This window comes from Alosa alosa, chromosome 1 (genome assembly GCF_017589495.1).
Source record: "Alosa alosa isolate M-15738 ecotype Scorff River chromosome 1, AALO_Geno_1.1, whole genome shotgun sequence".
NCBI lineage: Eukaryota > Metazoa > Chordata > Actinopteri > Clupeiformes > Clupeidae > Alosa > Alosa alosa.
Window position 1 is genome coordinate 9278171 of NC_063189.1, and position 23253 is coordinate 9301423.

General features: G+C 49.7%; 1 protein-coding gene across 14 annotated transcripts in view; it reads right to left on the reverse strand.

Annotated features, from left to right (window-relative positions):
• The window catches only part of kmt2cb (lysine (K)-specific methyltransferase 2Cb), a 78124-nt gene that overhangs the window by 8106 nt on the left and 46765 nt on the right, over nt 1-23253 (reverse strand). For 4 of the 14 annotated variants that reach the window (XM_048262870.1, XM_048262854.1, XM_048262818.1 and 1 more), the window contains 30 exons: nt 23163-23249; nt 22368-22580; nt 21402-21518; nt 20558-20677; nt 20255-20385; nt 18459-18657; nt 18061-18165; nt 17579-17626; nt 16090-16218; nt 15878-15910; nt 15520-15663; nt 15186-15336; nt 14625-14863; nt 14241-14314; nt 13595-13816; nt 10996-12765; nt 10536-10834; nt 8753-10383; nt 8217-8331; nt 8051-8135; nt 7892-7955; nt 7532-7767; nt 5565-7220; nt 4462-4668; nt 3494-3655; nt 2922-3060; nt 2438-2585; nt 2052-2233; nt 1694-1824; nt 759-1095 (listed from right to left, as the gene is read on the reverse strand). In XM_048262870.1, the coding sequence (XP_048118827.1) occupies nt 759-1095; nt 1694-1824; nt 2052-2233; nt 2438-2585; nt 2922-3060; nt 3494-3655; nt 4462-4668; nt 5565-7220; nt 7532-7767; nt 7892-7955; nt 8051-8135; nt 8217-8331; nt 8753-10383; nt 10536-10834; nt 10996-12765; nt 13595-13816; nt 14241-14314; nt 14625-14863; nt 15186-15336; nt 15520-15663; nt 15878-15910; nt 16090-16218; nt 17579-17626; nt 18061-18165; nt 18459-18657; nt 20255-20385; nt 20558-20677; nt 21402-21518; nt 22368-22580; nt 23163-23249 (9174 nt within the window). The remainder of the gene's footprint in view (nt 1-758; nt 1096-1693; nt 1825-2051; nt 2234-2437; nt 2586-2921; nt 3061-3493; nt 3656-4461; nt 4669-5564; nt 7221-7531; nt 7768-7891; nt 7956-8050; nt 8136-8216; nt 8332-8752; nt 10384-10535; nt 10835-10995; nt 12766-13594; nt 13817-14240; nt 14315-14624; nt 14864-15185; nt 15337-15519; nt 15664-15877; nt 15911-16089; nt 16219-17578; nt 17627-18060; nt 18166-18458; nt 18658-20254; nt 20386-20557; nt 20678-21401; nt 21519-22367; nt 22581-23162; nt 23250-23253) is intronic. The other 10 variants (XM_048262878.1, XM_048262836.1, XM_048262886.1 and 7 more) reach the window with 8 other exon arrangements.

A 23253-nucleotide genomic window follows, 5' to 3' on the forward strand; every position in this document is an offset into this window, starting at 1 on the left:
GCCTGGTTGTAGAAAGTCGAGCTAGCTAAAGCCGATTGTTTTCGGGTTTTTTTCCATACCAACAGTACTCTGTGACCTCAAGAAACGGAGATCTATGTAAAAACTTTGAACTGTGACAACAGAAAGAAAAGTATTCTTTTGTTTATAATACACGACTTCAGAGAAAATTGCTCATTGAAAGGGAGAAAGCAACTGAGAATCGCCCATATCTCTTGACCTATTTTGGGGGCCCGAGCTGATGGTGTTAATTAGGCCACAGCCGTATCGGACAGTGATAAATGGTGGTTTGTAAAAACAAGGGCACGGGTCAGAATCATTAGTCTATCTTGTGAGTTTCAAAGGATTGTATCGGTGATAAAAATCAATAGCGTGCCCAGCTGGGCCAGGGGGCCTGACTAGCAACACACAGACTATGACAAGGCACCCCATCCTCATTACTGTCCTGTCATAGTGAGCATCATCCTAGAGCCGAGAAATCATCAAAACCCGCTCAGGAAAGATAATGTGACGGCCCCTCTGCAATAACTCAAAATGAAAATCTTCTTATTGGGTTTGTCTCAGTATCGGACAGACTTTGTACATCGGAGATATTTTTTATTTACCTCTCTCGTGGCACCAGTAAGTGGTCATGTAAACTAAGCTGTGAACATTAGGCTTTGAACTCCGAGCGGAACATGTCTTTTTACTGTCTAGTGAGTTTCCACTGGAGTGCACTTTACAACCCTGGGGATGCTGGTGTGTCCATGTGCTTTCCTCACCTCTGTCAGAGGGGCAGTGAGGCTGCTGTTGCTGCTGGTGGTGTTGCTGCTGGTGCTGCTGCTGCTGCTGGTGGTGGTGCTGCTGGTGCTGCATGTGTAGGGCCCTCTGCTGTGCCGGTGGCCTAATGAAGCGCATTGCTCCCCCTTCAGGGCCTCCGAAGCCGCCTGGAGCGCCGTGGAGCATGAAGGAGTGCCGGAGCTCTGGGCCCTGCAGAGACGCCCTGAGGCCACCGGGGGCGCCGTGGAAGGGCCGGTCTGGGGCGCTGCTCACCTCATAGCTGCTGGGGATCTTCACATGGAGCAGGTCGGCGATGGCTGCCACCACCCCTGTGATGTTCTAAAATACAGCGGGGCATTCAAAATACACGTCATGTATTGCTATTACATATCATTAGTACCCTGGAAATCCAGAGTTCTCGAGAGAGCACAATGGAATTGTCTCTGCGAGACACTCTGGCAGTGAGCAATGATGCACGTTACTTTCAACCCACATTCCTGGGAACCAGCTACACTGATGAAGACAGCGCTGCAACGTTGGAGGACAGTACACATTGGTCGTAGTGTTATCCGATTGCGTCGAAGTTCGAAATCATTCAGAGTAAACATGGTCAATTGCCTGCAGTGAGATTTTTAAATGCATGCTTGTTGCCGCCCCTTGAGTTGGGCCATTAAATTGTTCATGGATTTTCCAGGCTATATCATTAGAGATGCAAAGCTCAAACTTTCCCACATATTTCATGTATTTTCTTTGATCTGATATCAAATGAATAGCTCCTTTAAAAGGTAAATATCAATTAAGATGTTTCAAATGACCTCTAGCATAGCTCAGATGACCCTCTCACACTTACAACCTAGGCAACTGTCTTCAGGCAACTGTCTCTCCCTGCCTCTTCATCCCCAGCACTACAGCACTACAGCAGCGATGACAAACTCACCTCGGCAGCAGCTGGTTTGAGGGTGATTGCTATGGAAACGAGCCCCGCGTTGCTGCCGTTGTGCGGAGCCCCAAAGGGTGGTCCGTAGAACATGGAGGGCTGCTCCTTTTTGATCTTCAGCAGTCCTGCTTCTGGCCAAGAGCGACAACCAACATGGGGAGAGAGACAGCACTGGGTCAGTATAATGATATTACACATGCATTTCCATAGTCTTCACACAGTCAGATGGTTACTACTGTGTATACTGGCTTTCACCACAGACTGGCAAAAATGTAACCACAGGTCTTTACAATTATAGAGGTTTATGTGTGTGTGGATGTGTATGTGTGTGTGTGTGTGTGTATGGTCCTGGCTGTACCTTTGCCACTGCAGCTGGGCAGCAGGGGGATGACCGGTGACTGGGCAGGGGAGGGGCGCTCCTGCTTGACCAGGGAGAGGTCAGGGTAGCGGCTGACCTCCATGCCCACCACACTCTCAGGGGACGAGGAGGGGACAAAGCTGTCTGGCGAGTCTCGGTCCTCACAGTGCTCCTGGCCTCTGCTGGGGCCACACGCCAGGATGGAGAGAGAGGGAGGGAGAAAGAGAGAGAGGGGGGGGGGGGGTTGAGCAATAGAGTGAATCAGAAATTATAAAACCACAAGGTAGACAGAAAGAGGTCATTTGGGGGGCTAGAAAATTAATAACGACATGCCTCACAATGCCAAACAACGCCCCCTCAGACTAGCTACAGGGCCCTGGGCTCACCTGAGCTCCTCCTGGTTGTTGTGCGGAGGAGTGGGGAGAGAGGCCGGCACGTCCACAGTCTTCGGCCCCTGGGACAGTGCCCTGGCCAGCAACTCCTCTTCAGCCTTGAGCTGGACGTGCATAGACCTGGGCAGCAGGCCTTTAGTCACTGTCACAGGGAACAACAGAGGACATTCATCCATTGGTTGCTTACCCCTCACCACTACACAACCAGCCAATGGCATTTTTATTCACTTATGTGTATCTGAATCAATATTTGTGGCTTACCATTAACAATAAATCTTCTGACAATTTATGCATAACCTAACTTTAATGCTTACACAGTCGTTCAGTCTATTACATTATTCCATTTAATGAAATCAGTATAAATCAAATAAATCAATAAATATTAATACATGAAAACAATAATAAAGCACAAGACTTAGGCAGTCTCCATGTTAATTTAGCTGTGGCTGTAGATCTCGTCCAAGCCCTTGGCCCTTACCGTCGTGGCCTGCCATGACGGCCTTGCTGGCCAGCTCCTCGGTGGTGGCGAAGCCGTTGAGGATCTTCTGCCGCGCCACCGGAGGCGGCGTTGGGGGCAGCGAGGCTGGCGGAGTGGGCGGGTTGCTCAGGTTGTTCTGCTGCGGAGACAAAGCAACTCCAGGCTGTGAGTCATGTCCTGGAGAGACGCGGCAGCCAGGCAGCTCTCCAGCCCTCGCCCCCACCTCACTTCCACAGCAGTGGACCTGCCTAGTGCCTACCTCTCTCCAGCTGCTGACGTCATGGACTAAATGACTACGGGTGTGAAGTGGATGACTATATTCTTTGACATTTAGTTTTTTTAGAGTTTATTGAGAGGCTTACCAAATTTAGATTCAGTAGACCAAAATGTTCAGTGAAAAAAAAAAAGATTCACGTTATTACTTAATAATTAATTAATAAATACTATTACTTAATAATTAGTTCTTAGGTGGGCCTTCTCTTGAGTATCTTGAAGCACTCAAAAGTAATATTAACCAGGAATAACGTTAAAAAGTACAAACATTTACATAAGACATGGGAAGCTTCTCTCACCTTGTAGATGAGCTGGGAGTAGTAGTCGGACACGCCGTCCAGAGTTGCGCTTCCAAAGGAGCCGGACAGGCGGTTCTCCCCGTCCAGCTGCCTGCCACCGTAGGGCATGAAGTGGGCATAGTTCACCCCAATCAAGGGCTCCATCAGGGGTAACAGAGAGAGCTGTGGAATGCAGAGATGATTTGTGTTTAGAGCAGAGAGAAAGACAGACTAGTGTATATGGAGTTCTTAAGCATCGCTGTGGACACACGCCACCCCTGACAACTTCTCTGTATGGGATTTTTATTATTAAATTTAAATTGAATTTTTAATCCCACCACATGTTAAGCCCCATAAAACCAATTATCTTCACTTTGCCAGATTATTTTGTAATTAAAAAAGTAACAGAAGAGATTACTTAGCAGGATAAGCACAGCTTAGTTTTGACAGAAGACAAAGCCATCAAAACTGGATTAGTGGCAGATTGATGACCGCAAGTAGGCAGATTGATGACCGCAAATTCACAGAAAGTGGACACGGTTAAAAAAAAACATAGCTACATGGCTTAAAAAAATACTGTGCTTTGCTGATGGATACGGCCACACTCAGATTCATGTTGCCATCATATAGCATCACACAATTTTTTTTTTTTTTTTTCCCGAACAAAGCAGCACTGCACTGGCAAACTGGTGAAACTCATGATGTGAATCTCCTATAGACGCTGGGCAATGAAGGGGTGCTGGGGGCCTTAATTACCCATAATTAAAATGGCTAATAATTCATAATAAAAGTACTACTGTGAGTCAATGGTGCACCATAGGATTCTTAGAGATTGTTGCTGATTTACTATGACATCTAAGTTACAATATCTATCTATTGTCTGTCTTACAGGGTGGCAATTACTTGGCCATGCTAATGATGAGACACACTGTTGACACACCCCGTTGTTTAAGTGAGTGCAGTGTCGGGCAGTGCAGTCCTCTCCTTACCTGTTTCAGGTGGGTCATGGCAGGGTCAGAGGCAGCAGCGGCGGCCTTCCTCTCCTCTTCCTCCTTCCTCCTTTTCTTGGAGCGCGGCACCGGGCGCTCTGCACCTTTGGGCCCTCTCTTGTTCCGCTGTTTCCGCTTGGTCTGCTCGCCGGCCAGCGAGGAGCCGCCAAATTCCGGCTGCCCAGACATCTGGCTGTCCGAGACCGTCTGGAGAGGAGTGGAGGAGAGAGGTTAGAACACAAGTGAGATGTGCAGACACACGGAGGCCCATGCCAGTCACACCGAAGGGGCCTGGTTCTCAGATGTGTCTCTGAGGGATGGGTCGCAGGGTGGGGAGCTGTCTTTTCATGCTGAAATGGGACATGAAATGGCTTTTCAAAGGACAGGAGGAAAGGTGCCAAAAATGGCATCCAGGCAAGTCGTCTTTGTAAATGTCACCGTCACCGAGCCATTCAGTGTTTGACCTATCTGCCTACAGTGTATGCCTCTAAGGAGCCATCACCAGCCAGAGCTTCTTCGGCTTAAAATGGGATGCTCTCTAGCTGGTCTAGAACCAAATTTCCACTAAAAATGTAACTTAAGCAATCACTTTATCAAGGAGTCTATGTAATGGAAGTAAGTACATCATTCCGACTACGCACTTTCCCTTTGGAAAGTTGACGGTAGAGGTCTGTGTAGGATGTTTGTTTTTTTAGTTCCACTCCCACCTCCTGCCACTATGTCATAGTTTGCCCTGTTCCCGCTCATATGTCACACGTCTCTCTCCCTTTCCAGAGCGCCACTTTCTGTAGGCCTCTAGTTCAAATCACCTTCTACCTCCATCCACTCAGGGAACTTAATGGAGCATAGAAACTATACAGAAATTAAATGATGAATCATTTCTTAAATATTGTCCAGTTGTTCAGTTAACCTATTTGCATCCCACTTGATTCTCCTCCTGTGGCTGCTTGTGGAGTTTTGCTTGGACACTCAGTAGCCACCTATATACACGCTCTTCTGAGGGTCAGGCCTTGGACTCCATAAAACCCTTTCAAACAATGTTGATTGTTACTGGCGCCCTATATATTAATTGAGCTGAGCTGAGCTGACCGCTCTCTACTCACCCCGTTGCTGTCCAGGGAGTTCTGCCTGAGGAAGTTCTTGCTGTCGATGCAGCCGTCCTCCTCGGAGCGCAGGCTGTCCTCTGACCTCTGGTGCGGGATTGCAGCCGGCGGCGTCCGCTTGTGCTTGAGCAGGTGCTTGAGGAGCTCGTTGCTCATCTCGCCCTTGGAGCTGTGCGCTGGACTCAGGCCAGCCGCGTGGGGTGAGGTGCCCTCTTTCTCCGCCTCCATCTTCACCATGCCCATGTGCTCCATGTCGTGAGCTCTGGGCCCGTGGCACTCGCTGGCGCCCTCCACCTGCTCCAGCTTGATGTTGCTGAGGATCCGATCCAGCTGACCAGACGGCATGCTGGAGTGGCCTTCCAGGAGCGGGAAGGAGCCCCCGCCTCCGCAGCTACCTCCAGAGAGCTGCCTCTCCAGCTCGGAGGGAGGCTGGCTGGTGGCTGAGCCGGGCGTCGAAGAGCCGGGCTGAGACGACTCGCACAGGTCCTGCTCTCCATGGTGCAGTGAGAGCCGCGTCGGGGTGGAGGACGTGTCCGAGACGCAGGGCGTGAGAGGAGCGGTGAGGTCGGAGTGCGGCGTGGATGGAGCGTTTAGAGAGCCAGAGTCGTCGTCCTTCTTCTTCTTGCGGTTCCTCTTCTTCTTGCCCTTCTCCTCGGGGATGATGTTAGAGTAGAGTTGGATCAGCGATGGGCCTGAGCCCGGGAAGTTTGGTGGAAGAGGCAAAGAGGAATCTGGCCCAAAGGGATGGGGTTTGCCCGCGTTGTGAGGCATCATGTTGGGCCCACCAAATCTGGGTGGTCTAGGCTGACCTGGAGCAAAGTTGCCTGCCTCCATACCGGGATTGTCTGGCCAAAATCCGGGTCCCATGTCTTGAGGGAATGGCCCGTTGCCCATGAAGGCGCCTGGAGGTTCCCCACTGAGTCCAGGCGGATGGCCTTGCTGCTGGGGGAACATCTGGCCAGGGTGCTGGGGCTGTGGAGGCTTCGGGGCTTGCAGGAAGTCGTGGGGCATTTCCTGGTTGAACATGGGCATGGGGGCCATCTGGGGCTTGAGGAGGCCCTCTGGACTCATGAGGGCCTGCTGCTGCTGCTGCATCTCCATCTCCATGCGCTGCTTGAGCGCCCGCTGACGCTCCACCTCCTTCATCAGCTGCACACGCTGGCGCTCCTGCTGCTCGCGGAGACGCTCTTTGCGCTCACGCTCCTGGAAGCCCTCGCTGAACGGGTTGGTGTCGTCGAAGTTCACGTGAGGGGATTCGCCACCCGCCTGAGGGGCAGGGGCCGCGGCTGGCATGACCTGGGGGGGCTGCGGCATGGGGCCCTGGACTGGCATCATGGGTGGCATCCTAGGGCCTCCCATGGGCATAGGGCCGGGCATAGGGCCAGGCATTGCCATGGGGCCGCCAGGACGCCAGCCTGGTGGCATGTTGGGTGGGCGAGCTGGGCCAGGCTGACCTGGGTGGACTGGAATCTGCGGCATCTGGGGCAATGGGCCGATCATTGGCTGGCTCATGGGTGGACGGACAGGCATCATGGCAGGGGGGCCGTGCATACCTGGCATGCCGGGCATCAGTGGTGGCTGCATGTTGCACTGCGGCTGCTGTTTCACTCTGTACTCTTCAATCAGTTCCGCATGCTCCTTCTGTTGCTTGCGGATCTATTTTGGAAGAGACACAGGGGACCACATGTCAAAAGCATAAAAGCAAGCAGGCACACTTAAATGTCAAAGACATACAGCAAATGCACTTAATGCACTTCATGCTAGAAGTAGAGCAGATTAATGTGACTAAAGGAGATGTCCACTATCAGAGAACTACAGAAGACCAAAACTGTCTAAATGAAAGGCCTTGTCTGGATGTTAAAGTGTGAGCAGCTCTAAATGTATCAGTAGTACTATACACTTATACACTTAATATTTTATTGCTCTCAAAACCTTTTAATGAGAGTGATTTGTTGTCCTTGCATTACCTGCTCTAATTGCTTCTGCACCACACCCTGCTGCTCGGTCACATGCTTCAGCTGCTCAGCGTCCTCCTCTGGGAACTCGCGGCCGGCCTTCTTGGCGGTCCTCTGCTTGGCCGAGAGGGCCTTCTTGGACTTGCGGTGGGCCCCGATCTGCTCCTCTAGAAACTTCTGCTGCATCTGTAGCAGCTGCTGGGTCTCCCTCAGCCACTCCTCGTACTGAGCCTTCTGCTGCGCGTCGTCTGACAGGAAGAAAGGGGAGGATTAGTGAGCTCTAACGTGAGAGTACCGTAGTATCTGATTTTGAAGATTAAGAAAAACCTTCTTGGCACAGTGAAAACTTTCTCCAGAAATGTGACAACTTACTTGAAAATCCTGGTGCAACAGCAGGGAGATTGGGCCTACCCATATGCGGTGCCTGTTTGGCATCCTAAATCATGAAAAAGAAACATGATGAGTATTAGATTGGAGCTGGTATAGACCGGTCTTTGCTGACATCTGTTACCCATGTTGCCCATACTGTACCTGTACTTGTACAGGAACCTGAGGAGCCACTGGAGCACCTTCAGGCCACGGAGGCCCCTGTCCTTGCTGAACAGCTTGTGGAAGCCTACAAGAAAAATGTATTATGATTGGTCGATGGATTCAGCACCCTGATGCTAAAAAAGATTCCATGTACTCCACTCCTTACCTGTTCATGACAGTCATGGGCGTCATCCCCATGTTGTTCTGAACCATGACTTTGTTGATACCTTTCAGTGCGACCATTTTAGCTTTCATGATGGGGTCTGTGATTGCATCAAAATCTGCAGAAGACAGTGAATAAAAAAATAAAAAAAGGCTTTATATATGAATAGTGACACATTGGACCTCGTGCAAGAAACTATACAGATTTTTTCTTTTTTCTTTTGTTTTAATTTTGCTAGCACCCATTCATTTTTGGGATTCACCGAAGTTGTCTTATTGTCGCTTTTCTCTTAAAAGGAGAACTCTGAGATCTCTGTTTCTCAAGGTCACCGAGTACGGTTGATACAAAAAACAAACAAACAAACAAAAAAACAGTGCTACCTAGCTCGATCCATTTTATGATCAAGTGAGATTCATCATTTAGCACACCAGGGCAAGAGCTCGCTTAGGAGAAATTTAAGAGAAAACTTGAGAATATTGCTGCATGAGGCCCATTGTTAGTGGAGAGAAAATAGTGATAATATCTGCAACAGGACTTGCCTATGTTTGGAAAGAACGAGTCACTCGAGCGTTGTCTTATCATGGCCTGCATCTGTCTCTGCTGCTGTTGTTCCTGTCTCTCCTGGTCAAGCAAGTCCTGGAGCAAGAGGGGCTGTTCCTCCAGCAACAGGGGCCTGTTCTGGCCGAGCAGGCTGGTGCCTGCTTGTGGATCCTCAGCAAGCATCGCATCCTGGGCTCCCAACTGATCCGACCCAAAAGCCTGGCCTGCAGCCTGCCCTTGGATCTGGCTTGAGTTTCCCATTGCGGTCTCTCCGTGGGTAGAACCCATGGTCTGTTCCAAAGCCAGGGTGGGATTCAAGTCTTGCTGTGGGTAGTTGCTTTGATTGAGAATGTTCGAGGTGGACACTTCTGGGTTGTTCTGAACAGCAGAAGCGGCATCCACTTGTTTGAGAGACATCTCACCTGGCTTCTCCTTGACCAGTAGACTGGACAGCACAGGTGTGGAGTCAGGGACACTCACTGACTGGGAGAGCTGAGATGCTGTTGGTTGAGAAAGGTCTGAGCCCTTGATATCCCCAGAGGCAGTCAAGCCCTGAGGTTGAGACAAACTAGTGTTGGGTTCTAACTTAATGTCAGGCTCCTCTTTCAAGCCCTGACTGGAACAAGCTTCCTGTTTAATGTTACCTGTAGGTGCCTCTGGTATATTGTCTGACTGTCCTTTTGTTGAGGCACTGCCAGAACCAGTATTCCTTTTCTCTGAAAGTGCCTTCTGTGGATCAGAGGTCTCATTGTGGTCCTCTATAGGATCACTGAGGTCTAGATCCTCATTGAACATGTCCTTCTTGACATCAAGGTCCAAGTCAGTTTCAGTGTAAGCTATGATGTCAAATTTTCCAGATGTCAGGAAATCATCAAGGTGCAAATCATTTGTTTCCAGATCCAAGTCTTTACCATCTTCCGCATCTAGATTGAGGTTTTCCAGATCTGCGTCAACTAAATCTTTGACCTCAACATCCTCCAAGTCTTTCACGGCTGACTCGTCAGCATCCAGCTTCTCTCCTTCAGTGCTGGGCATCGAAATTTCATCTGTATGCTCAGTGGAAGCCACAGGGAAGAGATTTACTGGAGCAACGTTGGACGATTCACTTGAGGCTGGTTGGCTCATGGATCTCATAAGGGGTGGCTGCTGAAGACCGCCAGTCCCTGGCAAGCAAAGTGACTGGTTCAGGTTGTCCATGCTGGAGGACATCTGCATCTGAGGAGCAGATCCTTGGTGCTGATTCATCATGGTTCCTTCCATGGGTCTGGGACCTTGATTAGGTGGGAATCCCATCTGCTGCCTGACATTAAACCCTGGTAACCTGTGCTGTTGGGCGTGGGGGTCCATGGAGCCGCCCTGCATGCCGGCGGGCCCAAACGGGAGCCGAAACCTGCTTTCTGGGGCTCTGTGTCTCAGCTCAATGAAAGGCTGACCCATGATGTTGTGCTGCTGGACTGGCATTCCCCGAGGTGGGAAGTGCTGGGGCCCCATGGGAGGGCCACCAAATGACTTCCCAAGTTCGACGGAGATGGACCTCCTCATCTGCGGGTGAGCATCCATCATGGCATCCTGCATTGGGTGTGGAGGTCTGAGAGGCCCATGTGGCCCTTGTCCACTAGGAAACCCAAATCTGTTGAGTTGAGAAATTTCTTTTAATATGGGCTTTTCAGAGCATTCGTGTTTAAACTACTAAAGGACAAACAATAGATAGTATGGGAAGCATTCATCCATTATTAATTGCATTAAAAACCATCTCCAACATTCGGCATTCTGCTGACCCACCTCTGCATGTGTTGCCTTATGCCCATATTACTGCCATCTGGAAACTGCCCCTCCATGGCAACTGGGCCATGCTGGTCACCTGGGAAGGGTCCAGGAAACCTCATGGGGCCTCTCACTGGCCCTGGGCCAGGGTACGGCGGTGGAGGTCGGTTGAAGATCTCCACCTGTGGCCCTGGCCCCCCCTGACTCCAGTGCTGTGGGGTTCCTGGAGCCATGGGGGCCTCCTGGGGACCCTTCTCCTGACGATTGGCACCCTTCTGCTGCTGCTGTTTCAGGATAAGCTCTCTGATACGCTGACGCTGTAAAGTCAAGAACAAATGCATTGTAAATATAATTGCTATAATTTAAGAATCTCATCTCAACATTTAAATGCTTCTTTTACATATACATTCATTGACCGATTTAATGAAACACAATGCATATAAAAATCAAAAGGAAAAAATGCATATAAAAATCAAACCTGTCTCATCCTCTCCTCCGCCTCCATCAGAGAAACACTTTGAGCTTCGGGCGGTGCGGAGAACTGTGCAGGGTGAGGCATCTGCCCAGTGCCCATGGGGTTGAGACCATGCCCCACCATTCCCTGCGATTCCTTCTCGACCTGTGGGTGAGGCGTCATGGGTGCCTGCTCAAATGGATCGTGGACGGGTGTCTGGTTCGGTGGATTGGACGGCATAACTACACTCTCATCATGCATTCCGGGATGCTTTGGTGTCTGTGAGCCAGGGACCATAGGGTGAGCGAATGCCTCCTGGGCCCTTGCCTGAGGTGGAGAGAAAGGATCCTGAAAGGAGCCTGGTCTTCCCCCGGGGCGAGGGGTACCCGGGGGCTGGGCATATGGGTCATTCAGCATCTGCTGGGGCCCTCCCATGGTCATGGGTCTCGGTGTGCCAGGAGGCTGAGCATAAGGGTCAGGGTTCCTCTGGCAGCCAGGGGACTTGGGGAACCTGTCGCCCATACCTGGGTGCGGAGTCCCTGGTTGCTGGGCGTAAGGATCCACAGCCAGGGAGGGCGAGAGCCTGGGGCCCGGACGGGGGGTGGTAGGCGGGTGGGAGTATGGGTCTGAGGAGGGGCTATACTGGTCATGCGGCCTAGGCGTGCCTGGAGGGTGAGCATATGGGTCGGACATGGGCCGGGGCGTGCCTGGGGGTTGGGAGTAAGGGTCATACTGGCTGTAATCAGGTCGAGGGGTAGGGGGTGCGTGAACATATGGGTTCTGGGCAGATTGTCTCATAACTGGGCCAGGCTGGGAGAACTGGTGGGGCTGACGGGAAGGCCTTTGGGGGCTGGCAAACTCCTGGCCCATGGCAGGCCGTGGAGTGAGCGGGGATTGGGCATAAGGGTCATCCAGCCTTTCGAATGGGTCCCCGCTCGGCCGTCGTTGCCCAGGATGCATTCCTCCGTATGGGTCCTGGGCTTGACCGGGTGGCATGGGGGCTTTGAAGAGCTGGACAGAGCCCGACTCATTGCTCCCTGGGATGGGCGTGAGCAAGGGACGCGAGTATGGGTCCGAGAGGATCATCCTATTCTGGGCGCCTCGCTGGTAGGCCTCTTTGCGCTGTGCAGGTCTGGAGAACGGATCGTGACCTGGGGAGCCCATCATGTGCCTCCCCTCCATAGAGGGGCTGGCCCTTGGGGGGCCCATGGGCTTCAGGAAGGGGTCTCCAGAGGTTACAGGCCTGGGGGTGTCCGGGGGTTTGGCATAGGGATCGCTGCTCAGGGACGTCGGAGACCCAAAGGGTTCGTGCTTGCCTCTCTCCTCTGAAAGAGACCTGGGCGACTTCCCCGACTCAATAGAACCCCTACGCTGGACACTGGTGCCCATGGGTGGGGGCCTTGGCGTGCCCACCATCTTGGCGTACGGATCGCCGGGAGACGACGGCCTCGACCCAGACGAGCCAGGGGAGAACATCTGTGGCGACTGGGGCTGGGAGGACGAGCCCTGGCCTCCGGCAGAAGGAGGAGGCAGCTGCGGACGCAGGAAGATGTCGTCCTTGGACCCGGTGGAAGGGGGTGGTCGGGAGAAGTTGCTCTTGGGCTGCTGCATGGGCGACAGGTTGCCGCTGCTGGACTGGGACAGCGGGCTCTGGCCACCGGAGTTTTCCCCATCGGCCCCACTGCCGGTCTGCTGCTGCTGTTGCTGCTGCTGCTGCAGCTGCTCGTTCTTGACTTGCTCTAGCTTCTGGGTGGCTTCGATCTTCGCTTGCTGCTTGCTCTTCTGTCTCAATTGCTGATGTAAGAAAGGGCAGATGAAGTATACATTATTGAAAGGTGAAGAATAGATATATAATAGATAGATATTTTCATATGCAAGACGCTATTGAGGATACAATTAGAAAGACTGACTGACATCTTATGTAACTATACACCCACAAACCTGCGGAAAAAATCTTTCATAATCAGCTCCACTCATTCACCTTTTCAGTGGACTGTATTGGCTTTTGGCAAATGGCGAGAGCAGCTGTGTTGTGTTTGGGTGCACATCACAGCTTCTGTCTGATGTCTCAGCCAGTTCAATTCCATCTATTGATGATTTCATGCTTTGATTCAGGCAGACTTTCTTTCAGCGCCAGTGTTGCCTGGCTCTTGAAAATGAGACACTCAGACTTCGCCTCTCAAAGTTTATTAAAGAGCCCAGTCACCCAAGGACTTCCAATTAAAGTGGCCAACTCTGTCTATAAACTTGAGTGCCTATCGCAAGTCTCAGAGTTTTATCCCGATTACAGGACCACAGGGTCATTCAGGTGGCACAGAGCGTATAATCTGGCTCGGTGCCACTGCTACCCAAAAGTACCCAAAAGGAGATGACAGGCTCTCCAATCAGATTTTGGGGGGGGAAAAAAACTCAAAAAGAGCCAACACACTGTCAACACCATGTAGTCCGTCACATAAAACTTTGTTTTATTGAACATATCAAAACTTGATACTCTGCAAAGCACAGCGAGATGGCTCAGAACTCACTTCACAGGGCGTAGTCAGTCTTTCTACCAGCCAAAGAATCCGTTTCCATAATGAATGTCAAACTTAAAAATAAGGAAGTATTTAAAACGGGGACATACTCTCACCTGTCTGAGCTTCCACTCCTGCTCCTGCTCGGACTCCTTGTGCTTGAGCGGGTCCTTGAAGAGCAGCTCTGTGTCCAGGGGTGGGATGGCGGGGTCAAACACCTCCGGGGGCTGTGGCAGCTGCACTGGCTGCTGGGCGTGTGGCCTCTTCACAGGCTCGTTGGACATCTGGACTTTGTTGATGCGCAGCGCTGCTCGGTTGTCTCTGGCCTTTTGCTGGAAATCATAGAGACAGTCAATTATCAGTCAAACTAAGGAGACGTCAGATGGGGTATTTGGATTTTTGTTTTTGTTTTTGTGAAACGGATGAACTGAAGGGAGAAAACAGTAAAGCAGTACTGAGGAGTCCTTTGAAATTATTAATACACCAAGTTCATTATTAATTAAGAGTGGGTCCTCCTGAATTTGTCCTGTCAGATTAATTTACTTTCTAAGAATTTAATTAAAGTGCAGGGAGGAGACTCTGAACTCTGTGCTTTCACTGCAACCTGTTTAAATAGATCTAGGATATGGTTTATTTAATTACAGTGGCTTATCTGGGTAAGGCTTTTATCTCTCCAGCCTAAATTATTGAGTTCAACAGCAGAAGTTTACAAGGAAAAGACACTCACTGAGACCGTACTTGAGGGACTTTTCTTACCACATATGGGGCTCTGTCCTGTGAACTTGCTTTTCTCCAGAGTTTTGCAATTTGTTTGACTCTCGTAGACCAATCTGCAGTGCAAACATAAGAGAGACACAGATAAATAAAACTTAACTAACTAAACTGGCTTACATTCACAATGATCCAGGGTGATTCACAGCCATTTTGGTCTGATCCATTGACATGCAGTTGTTTTATTTTTTTCAAACAAAATGAAAATCAAATCAAATAACATCAGGTTAACTGCTCCTTAGTCTACTAAGGTTTGGGGCACATAATCAAACTAAGGCTCTGTATCAGGTTAACTGCTCCTTAGTCTACTAAGGTTTGGGGAACATAATCAAACTCTGTCCAGTAAATGTTCTTCTCTGAGGGCCACACCTGGGTATTCCTCCTTGAGGTCGGGGAAGTTGACGTTGGTGTAGAGGACAGGAGCCACAGTAGCCAACTCTCCGAGCGTCTCCTCCTTCTCCCACTTGAGCGTGCTTTTCTGGGCAGTGGACATGGAGTCACCCTCCCCCTCAGCCCCTGGTCCCGGTCCCGGTCCTGGCGCTGGTGGTGGGCCAGGACCGGCCCAAGCACCACCCACCCCACCGGGCACCGGATGGAACTTGTGCTCCCTGTGAAAAAGCGGAGATGAAACAGCTCAGTCAGAACACATAATGGGGTAATAGTACATTTACGGTTCCATCTATATTGCATCTACTGTACAACCCTATTGCCATCATCAATGTGGGGTTAACAGAACCAAAGATAGTGTAGAAGTACAGTAAGAAGTATATAAGTCCAGGCTAATTTATGGCTATATCGGGCTGCATAAACAACACTAAAAAAAAGACACTATCCATTACAAGTTCTTCCATTAAACAGTCCAAGAGAGAGAGAGTGGTACAGTATGCTTCTAATCTTGCGCACGGCTCTTGTGTTGTGCTCCTGCTGTACCTCATGTTGTCTGGGAAGGGCATGCGCTGCAGCGGGCTGAAGTTGCCAGTCATGCAGGAGCCGGCTCCAGGGTTCATCTGGGATGGAGAGAACTGCTGGCTGGGGTCCACCAGTCCGTTCACCATCGGCATCCGTGGAAACATCCCATTTCCTAAATAAGCGTAACGAATACTCGACTCAACTATCCCCATGTTGGTGGATTTGTGATGCCCTCTGTATTTCTGAATGAATGAAACTCCATATCTTATGCGGCATAGATCCATGGATTTGATGCTAATGCTCTGTGTCTGTCTGTGCAGGCGAGCTGTGTGCCTAGAGGAGAGGCTGCCAGTACCTGGAGCAGAAGGGGGGTGAGGGAGAGTGCCACCCTGGGGTCCATGCATGGCGGAAGGGCCCTGTTGCTGCTGATGCTGGGACCGGCTGGTGCTAGGGCTGAGGACTGCCGTGAAGAGGTCCTCTACGTCCTTCCCCTCCAGCTCTGTAGGGGGCAGTGCTATGATTAACTAACAGCTGGAGATTGAGGAGGCTTAGTCATGATAATGACACACACATTCTTTCTCTCTCTCTCTCTCTCTCTCTCTCTCTCTCTTTCTCAGACACACACTCACACACACACACACAGTCATTTGCAAAGAGAAAATATCCAGTGTACACACGTAATCAATATCCACAGCATGACATGTATTACATACCTGGAATTTTGTAGAGTTTGCTGAGAATGGACTCTGTGATAAAGCATAAAGAAATAGTGTTTGCATGACTAAGTAATTTTACAGTTCAAAACAAACAAACATAATAACCTGAGATTTCTCTGATGGTATTTCAAGGACTAGCCATCTAATAAGATATCTGTAATAATTAGTGTACTATCATTTCCTGTGCTGCAGTAAAGCAAAAGACATACCGTCGGTGACCATCTTGTCCAGTTCAGGGCTTAGGATGCCGCCCAGGGGCTCCTCAGGGATGCCACGCACCGCCCTGCCCGAGTGAGTCTGGGGTACTGCAGGGGATTCCTCTGCCATGTCCAGTCCAGCTGTACACGCATGCAAACACACACACACACACACAAATGCATACGCAAATGCACACACACACATTATACAAACACAGATACAGACACAAAAAACACACACACATATTACTACACTACCAGTGAAACCACCAGCTTGTTGATTATGTAAGGTTGTGATGTAAGGTTTAAAATAAGGTTTGAAAAAAGGATGCTTTAATGTTAGCAGTGCAATAATAAAGTGAGGTCTGAGCAGTGAGCGTATACAGCTGGTTTTTACCTCGAGTGACTGAGTAAAGTGTCACAGTTACAAGTCAATTAACATTTTAAAATAATTTTAACATAGTTGACACCCCTGGAGCGGCATCTAGCATTTCTGAGTATTTTATCTATATTTATATTTATATTCTATTATTCAGTGCTGCATAAACAGAAATCCACAAAGCCACTGTGAAGTCAAGGCCCTCTATAGGGGCCCATTAAATTGCCTCTCTTTTCACCGCCCCTGCCTGCATAGTGCCGAAGGCCACACTTCAGCGGCTCTCCTCTGAAAGGCCTCCTAGAAAGCTGCCCACTCCTGAGCTGTAATGAGATGGCGTCCTTGGCCACCTACCTCCACTGAACGCCAAATCGTCACAGCGTTTTCAATTAGCTAGAGAGCACAGCGCGAGAGGGCCACTTTTTCACTGAGCGTCATAAGCCCATTCCAAACTTATGATGGAATACTTTATGGTGGATAATGGCCCATTAGCACCACAGCTACTCAGAGCTGGGAAAAAGCCATATGCTGCAAATATGCAACCTCTGATCAGCACTCATTTCTCGGTGCCCTTCAGATCAGCACGACTTTGAAAGCTGCAAACAGATTTTTTTTTTTTTTTTTTTCCAAAGTAAGTAGAGTCTATTACATGAAAGGTCCAGAGAGACTGATTGACGGGGGAAGCGGCAGAGTAACTTAAGCAGAAGCATCCTACAGCACGAAGTTGCAGAAGGAACCAACGTGAGGTTCAAATGACAGAAATGACAAATGTAACATGCTGCGTTGCTAAGGTTGCGAAGTACTACGGCTGATGTTGTCACATATGAATGCAGTAAACAAAGGCCATATCCTAAGAGGTTTATTTCCATTTACAAAATGTGCATCACGTTATGGGTCCAGGGGTTGGACCCCCCTTAAAAACAAGACGATGTCACACAAAAGCAATTAGATATTGAGCTCAATCAACAGGTGGACGGATGAAATAAAGAAAGTGTGAGAATGAGGAGCAAAATGCATGCATGTTAGGCTTTGCACACACACACACACACACACACACACACACACACACACACACACTGGAATAAACGGCTAAAACTAACTAGGGGCAGGCCGCTGGGCTCTTACCAAAATTAGGGGGTGAGCCATCAACCTGGAAAGGGCTAAAATCAAGACCTACAGAAACCCAGACCAAACAAGATGAGTGAACAGCAGCACAATGGCGAGACAGACAAACAGCCACAAGAACCAAAACATCACAGAAATCAATCAAATGAAAACAGCAATGCAAAGCCTCAGAAGCTATACAGTTAGCCAAACAGAAAGAGACACGAAATGGAGGACTATGAGCATGGCAACAAAAAGACCAAACTGGGTAGTGTTTGCATTGAGCTGAGTACAATGATTTCATATAAATCAAATGACAGACAGACAGAGAGCAGAGAGAGAGACAGAGTGAAAGAGAGAAGGGGTGAGAGAGAGAGAGAGAGAGAGAGAGAGAGAGAGAGAGAGAGAGAGAGAGAGAGAGAGAGAGAGAGAGAGAGAGAGAGAGAGAGAGAGGAAGGGAGAGAGAAAGACGGAACAGTCTTTGGTTACTGTCAGCTGCCTACCTGATTCATCGGAGGGCTTTCCCAAGTCTCCTGACAGTATCCCCAGTAGATCCGTGTCAGTATTGAGAACGTCCGTCAGGGCCACCAGGGGGTCATCGGTACTCCCTGAGGATCCAACAGAGACAGCGCTTGAGACGGCTGAGGAACTGGTCCATCTCGTTCATACACGCAGGGGATACTGTACTATATGCCATTTCACAGGCAACTCTTGCGGAAAATGTGTGTGTGTGTGTGAAATAGGTCTGAATGTGTATGTGTGTCAAAGGATGAGAGTATGAATGAGAGAGAGAGAGATGTGGTGCGTGGGTGCTTTTGTGCATGCTAGTGTGTGTGTATGCATGTTGGTCTGTTTATGTATGTGTGTGTGTGTGTGTGTGTGTGTGTGTGTGTGCACTTACGGGACGCGGCTGCTTTGCCAGGTGTGGCGGCACCTGCAGTGGACGTGTTGCTATGGAGAGACTCGGCTGAGGGGCTCATGTACTGGGGGCGGGGCGTCTTCCTGCCCGTCTGCATATGCTCCTCCTCCAGCAGGCCTCGCTCCACCCCCTGGCGGCTCTGCTTGCTCTTGTCCAGCAGGTCTTTGCCGAAGAAGGCCTCCTGCACACACCGGCACAGTATTTTAACATAGCGCAGAGAGCGGGCGTCCATGTCGAGGAGTGTGCATGGTGTGTCAGGATTGAAATGGATGCAAAAAATGCATTTCACAATAACACATCTCAACCTCTCATGATTGTAGTGAATGATGGGTGATGTGTATTTAGAAACAGGGACTCCTAGCGTTCAGTGTCAATACAACACACTGTGCACTCTTCCCATTTGTAGACTCTGAGGTTTCAGCATGCAAATAGAAGAACTGCACAATTTCGTGAAATTTTTCAGTGTTATGACAAGGAGGCTAGTCTCAGTGGAGACTCCTCTTTTAACAGGCAGCGCGGCGCAGCGGATGGCCCAGAGCAGAGCTAGTTTTCACTCATCGGTTCAGTGTGTGTCAGAGCTCTCCTCCACATCTCATTCTCCACTCCTCTAGAAGCGCCTCATCTTCTCCTTCTGCCTTAGGACATTCATTTATCAAACCCTGCAACGCTCTGTGACGGACTCATGACGCACTCGGGTGCCTGGCGACAAGAGTGACTCACTTTCGCCACAACGCGTGTTCCCTTTTCGCGAGTGAGTGACGTCATGCCGTCTGCGCCTCATGCCTGCCCCCTCCCTCCCCCCTGTCTGTTAGCCTCAGCAGCACAGCTGAGCTCTCTGAGTAGACACGAAGGTACCCCGCTGTGCCAGCGCAATAAAAGCACAAGCGTGCCTCCCAAAAACTGAATTATTCATTCCAGGGGGCTCCTCCTCCACGGCGCGCCTCAGTCACCGATTCAAAAGGACTCCGATGACGGGGGAAAGCCCAGGAGCCCTGCCGGTGACAGCCAGTGTTAAGTTAATGCACCTCACGTTGGTCCAGCTTCAAACAGAAGCAGTGTCCTCCGAAGCCTCATTAAAGCGCAGCCACTCGTACGCCTAAAGGAAACTGTCGGGAGGTGCCGGGGGAAGGTCTAAAAAGGCCTGTCAGTCTCCGGTAAAGTTAAACTCGGATCAACATTCAAGCGTCAATTTGCAACGCAAACAAGAGAGGGTTTCATAGGAGGACACCGGGGAGAGGAACGTCATTTAAACTCTCCGTGGCTTCCTCACGACACCCCCACTTAGGCAAGTCTATAGCTTGCTTGCTTGCTCCAACACAGTGTTCTATCTTTAGTGGTTGCCTAGCGATGGGGCAGCATGCGGTGACCCTCCCGTAAGGTGAAGATGGTGAAGGCCGATGGTTTATGGCGTGCATCATGTTCTACAACATCTTGGGATTCTTTTAGAGCAGCTCGTCTGGCTGAGAGTGCTGATGTGTGGGCAGATGTGGCCGAACAACAGGAAAGTGGGTAAAAGGCCAGCCCACTGTGAGATTTTTAAAAATAAGTTGTGCTAAAAACTTTGATTTGTTCAGTCCAAGTCCACTTAACTGAATGAACGCAATCACAACTTTGTATGGTAAAACAACCAATTATGCCGATAAATGGTTGGAATCTTACAACTGAGGGACAAATGATAATCCCCTCTCATGTTTACATCTAAAAATATGTTTTCATGTAGACAGACACTGAATTGATTTATTGGATTGAGCCAGTACAAGATGGAGCTAGCAACACACCTGAAGGTAGGTGGGAAAGGCCTCTTCCAGTTTGGTCTTTTTCTTCCTGTACCGTTTCCTGGTTTTCTCTGGAAACTCGGCTACTGGAGGCTTCTCATCCTGTGGGGTGTCGGGGGCCGGATCCCCCCAGGCTACAGAGAGCAGACATCAGCATTGCTGTATTACTTTTCTGAGAGGTGACTGGTGAATAGGCACAGATACACACTCATATGCAGAGCCACAGAATAAAAGAGAACTTCGATGTTGCCTGCCACTCAAACTGATATACAAGAGTGAGTTACTGAGAACATGAGAGGGTCTCACTTTCGTCCTTTGCCGGCGGGATCTCGGAGAGAGAGCCTGTCGAGTCCTTCCTGGTCAGGGCGGGCTTGGCCTTAGCTTGGCCTGCCTTGTTCCTCTGGCGGACCATGAAACCCCCAATGCCTGTGGCAGAAAGCCATGATAAGAATCCAACAACCCTTACCTTTAGCAAAAGGCCTTAAAAATGTGACTTTTTCAGTATGCTTCCAAAAGAATATACATTGTTGATAGTTATCTAGGCTTCAGCACACTTTAACAAAAGTAATGTTGATCGGTAAACAAAACCAAGGAAAAGGGCTATTATTATTAGCCTTACTCTTATTATTAATCCGAGACCGAGAAGAACTAAAACAGCTGAGGGAACATGAGAGTAACATGAAACAGTGTAAAAGATAACAGCGGAAGAGAACATAGATGACACAGTAGATCATCTGAATAACCTTGACTGAATAATTTTATATTATGTCTTTTCAACGTTGGCTTCATTGTAACATAACACAGAAATATTAAAATAAGTGTTTTCAGATGTTAGTGCCATCTGTGATGCCTTTTACCTTCTTTATCTTTAATCTATCGAATCATACTACAAAATGGGAAATCCTAAAATTGTAAAGCACATGTCTGTGAGGGATTATGGGAAGGAAATAACCCACGCCTCATCTTTTAAGACCTGGCTGCTCGTCTCTGCCAAGCTAAGCACACGGTCCCGCTGCCCATTTCACGCTCTGGTGCAGCTGCCTCCTCCAATCAGGGGCCTAGCCTTACTGGGGCTGTATGGTCTCCTCCAATCAGGGGACATGCCTTACTGGGGCTGTATGGTCTCCTCCAATCAGGGGCCTGGCCTTACCTGGCCTGTACGGCTTCCTCTTCCTCTTCTTGCCAGCTTCACCCCCTTTGGAGTCGTCGTCCACGACCTCTCTTTCGGGACTGGAGTCAGACTTCCCCTCACACTCCGCCTCCCCCTCTGCACCACACACACACACACACACACACAGACACACAGACACACAGACACACAGACAAACACACCGAGACAGGCACAAACCAAAACCCACACACACACACGCGCGTGCACGCACACACACAAGAAAACAAGGTGACGTCAGGCCTCAAGCTCAAGAGCAGGACTGTGGGAGGAGGACAGCAGGCATACAGCATGGCTTCCTAGCTCTTCCTGAATGATAAGTGATCACATAAACACTATCTTTATGGATGAGGACAAACACAATTTAAAATCATCACAGCAAGTGTTGACATTTCTCTGAAACTTGAGAAATGGAGAGATATGACTCTCCACTGATAGAGAATTTTGAGATTTTACAAAGCCCAGAGAGCATAGTAGCTTCAAGACAGCTCACGGTAGAATCATGGCTGTGCATTAACTTATGAGATGAGAGCCCTCAGCAATGATTGAATCTACTTCTACACATGAATTTAAAACCATTAAATCCAGTAGCCCCCATAGCAGCCATTATAAAACACCACATGCACATTCTGCATGGGCTCTACTGTAATTGGAAAAATGACATTGAGAAAAGACCACATTAACTCGCCCAAGTTTCTCACTAAAAGATGCCTGGTTCCGGAGTCTGGATTGATAATGTCTTTAACTGTAACTTTATGCATTGAATGGTGATGAGTTTAAAGTTAAAGTTGACTGGTATTTAGCCGACGCTTTTATCCAAAGTGACAGAAGCTTGCAACAAGTTCCAAGTTAGAGAATCGAACCCGGCTGATTGTCAGGCAGTGACGTTACCACTTCACCACGGTTACCACTTCACCACGGCCGCATTTGCATTTTGTGTATCCTTACCGCGGCTGTCGTCCAGGTCGACCTCGCGGGAGAGTTCCAGCGGCTGGTCGGGGACGCTCTGCAGCACCGCCACGCTGTTCTGGTTGATGATCTTCAGCTTGAGTTTGGGTTTGGGCCGCCGGCGCCGCGAGGCCGCTGCCGCCAGGCTCTGGAGCTGACTCAGGCCCGACTCCGTCAGGCACACGCCGTCCTGTGTGTAGGTCCGCGCCGGGTCTGAGGGACAGCGCAGGACAGGTTACTGGTAAGTATAAGTATAAGTATATACTCTTTTGATCCCGTGAGGGAAATTTGGTCTCTGCATTTATCCCAATCCGTGAATTAGTGAAACACACTCAGCACACAGTGAACACACAGTGAGGTGAAGCACACACTAATCCCGGCGCAGTGAGCTGCCTGCATCAACAGCGGCGCTCGGGGAGCAGTTAGGGGTTAGGTGCCTTGCTCAAGGGCACTTCAGCCGTGCCTACTGGTCGGGGTTCGAACCGGCAACCCTCCGGTTACAGGTCCAAAGTGCTAACCAGTAGGCCACGGCCACGGCTATGTGTGGTAGCCTCCACACACACACACCTAACACACACAGTCTGTCACACACACACACACACACACACACACAGTCTGTCACACACGCCTCTTAAACACAGCACATACTACGACAGAGGCATTTATAACCAAACCAAAATCATTCACCCAGCTGTTGAGTTCAATGAGGTGATTCTTGTTATAATCTGTTGACAGAACTCCTATTTGTCACATAAACAGATGGGTCAGCAGCACCCATCAGTGGTGAGAGCTTACCGAGATCTTTAGCCTTGGGGAAGGTCTGCACAGGGAGAGGGGACTCGTAAGCCTCCGCGGCGGCCATGGCTGCTACCGCTGCTATCGCTAC